At 44.5% G+C, this 2,500-nt stretch overlaps 1 protein-coding gene across 1 annotated transcript in view; it reads left to right on the top strand.

Moving 5' to 3' along the window:
- Positions 1–1,205: 1,205 nt before the first annotated feature.
- LOC125025652 (B-cell lymphoma/leukemia 11A-like) overlaps positions 1,206–2,500 on the top strand; it is a gene marked incomplete in the record, with an annotated part of 49,619 nt that continues 48,324 nt past the window's right edge. The window contains 1 exon segment of the mRNA XM_047613760.1: positions 1,206–1,703. Within this exon segment, the coding sequence (XP_047469716.1) occupies positions 1,573–1,703 (131 nt within the window).

Here is a 2,500-nt window from a genome sequence, read left to right as displayed (position 1 = left end):
ATGGAAAGAGGGGAAAGGGGGGAGGGGGAGATAAAAGCGGGAAGGGGGTAGGGGGGGGGGCGACGAGAAATCAGACTGATATTAGTTATCGGTTGATGCGTAATCGGGACTGGTCGGGTAAGGCGCCGAATTCGCGCTTTTGCCGACCTCCGCCGCCGACTTGATACAGCGTCCATCTCGGAGAAAAAAACAAGAATAAAAGAATTAAAAAAAAAAACTTTCGGAACTAAAAGTCTATGTGCGTATCGGCGGAGAGCATGTGTGTGTACGTCTGTGTGTATGTACGTGTGAGTGGGTGCCTGTGTATGTATGTATGTGTGTGTGGCGGGGTCGCGGCGGGGTCCGCGAGGCGAGGCAACGGCGAGGAGGAGGAGGAAGAAGGAGGGAGGAGGGAGGAAGAAGGAGGGAGGAGGGTGGGAGAAGGGAGGAAGGAGGAGAGCGGTGGGAGGAGGAGGAGGAGGGTGGTGGAGGAGGGTGGACGGGGGACCGCCTCGGCCACCACTGCTCAGTCACCCAGCGGACCCTGTAGTGTGAGGACGTCTCGCTGCCACCGCCCACTCGCCGCTCAGTCCACCACTGGCACTCGACCCAGGCGGCGGCGAAACAGCGGCGGTCTGTCTCTTGCGCCGCGACCCGCCCCTGAGTGCGTGTGTGCGTGTGTGTGCGTGTGACACCCCAACGTGGACTATCTCCGCATATTTTACTCTACGGTGATCCGAGGAAAAAGAGAGAAAAGATAAAAGAAAAGGAAAAGATAAAGGGAAAGAAGGAAACGAAAATTTGAGAAACCTTTATTTAGTTTCGGTTGAAGAAGAATTTTTTTTTTCTTTTAAGTTTCCCTTTTTTTGATTTTGTTCCGAGGAAAATATTTACGACAGAGAGACTGCCCGTGATCCGCATATTGTTTTTCCCCGACCGAGGCATGGGATAAAGAAGAAGAATTTCGCCAGATATATTACTCCAAAAATTATATATTTTTTCCCCCTGGCGAGCCGTTCTTATCGTTGATTCAAGTTCGTTGCTTTAAAAGCGAGACGATGAGAGAGAAACGACTTCCGGCGACTTTTGAAAAGAGGAAAAAATAGAAAAGCTCTTTTTTTATTTGGAAAAAATGATCTGATTAAGAGAGAGAGGAAAAATAAGATTGTTTTTTAAAAAAAGAGAGAAATAAACATCACAGCTGACAACTTGTTTTGTTTATTTTGTTTGGTTTTATCTTTTGGTTTGTGACCAGTGAAGTTCTCTCTCCCTCCTGAAGAAAGGGAGAGATTTTGAAGCAAGGAAAAAAAAGGGGAAAGAAAATCATAAGGAAAGAGAGAGGAAAAAATAGTGTTCTCTCCGAAGGAGGTGATAGACGAAGGAGTTGAAGAAAGTAAGAGAAAAAGGAAAAAGGAAATCATAAAACAAGAACTACCCAAATAAACAAAAAAACAAACAGCCCCCCTTCACCCCACCCCCCCTTCAAACGCAAAGTAAAACACACAAACCAAAACAAAAAACCGGGGACATAAGCGAGTGTGTTTGGTCGGGCATGTTATCAGAAGTACAGCCGTGTTACAGCCTGCCTCCTGTATGAAACTCCGAAACCCTGACTCGCAGAAGATGGAAGTACTGTATCCGGGAAACCTAGCTCTCTTGAGCATGTTCCTCAAGAATCCTGACAACGAGAAAGATGAAATTAAGAAAGATGAAAGAAAGAAAGGTAAGGTTTATTTTTTCGATTGTTTATTTAGTATTGTAATTATTTGTCATTGTTGTTATTACTTATTTCTTTGGGTTTATTTCTCACTTTGTTTTATTCGAAGTGTGGTTGGTCTTGTTCGGTTGTTATTTACGTATTGTCTCCTCTTCGTTTTGGTCTATTCTTTGGTGTTATTCGTTGTCTTCGTTGTCTGCTTTTTCTTCTCGTTTATTCCACCTTTTCCTTCTGGTCGGTGTGTGTGTTGCGCGATTTGCCTATCCTTCAATTTGGTGGCTTTGTTTATGTCGCTGCTTTATCGTAATATCGTGTGTTCTGTGTTCTTCTCATTATGACGAAGAAAGGGGTTCTAGAGAAAGAAGGGGAAAAGAAGAAGAAGGGGATAATAATTTCCCCTCTCTTTCGGTTGTCTTGTTTCCCCATTTTCCTCTCCGTGTGTCTTCTATCTCCCTGTTTTCTTCCCTCTACATCGCTCATGAAATTATTTGTCTTTCTTATCCACACGTTGTTTTTCTTTTCTTTCTCTTTTTTTTTTTTTTTTCTCTCTTGCTCCGTGTTCTCTCGGGTCAATTGCGTCGTAACGGAAGTTAATCATTTCGTTAATTCGTAACTAGCTTTGCCTCTTTCGTCATCGCCCGATTTCGTGTTCTTGTGTTTCTTCTTCTTGTTTTTGGATTCTCTCTCTCTGTCTCTCTCTCTCTCTCTCTCTCTCTCTCTCTCTCTCTCTCTCTCTCTCTCTCTCTCTCTCTCTCTCTCTCTCTCTCTCTCTCTCTCTCCCTCCCTCTCCCTCTCTCCCTCTCA

This window comes from Penaeus chinensis, chromosome 5 (genome assembly GCF_019202785.1).
Source record: "Penaeus chinensis breed Huanghai No. 1 chromosome 5, ASM1920278v2, whole genome shotgun sequence".
NCBI classification, from domain to species: Eukaryota; Metazoa; Arthropoda; class Malacostraca; order Decapoda; family Penaeidae; genus Penaeus; species Penaeus chinensis.
This window is presented reverse-complemented; position numbering and strand designations above follow the sequence as displayed.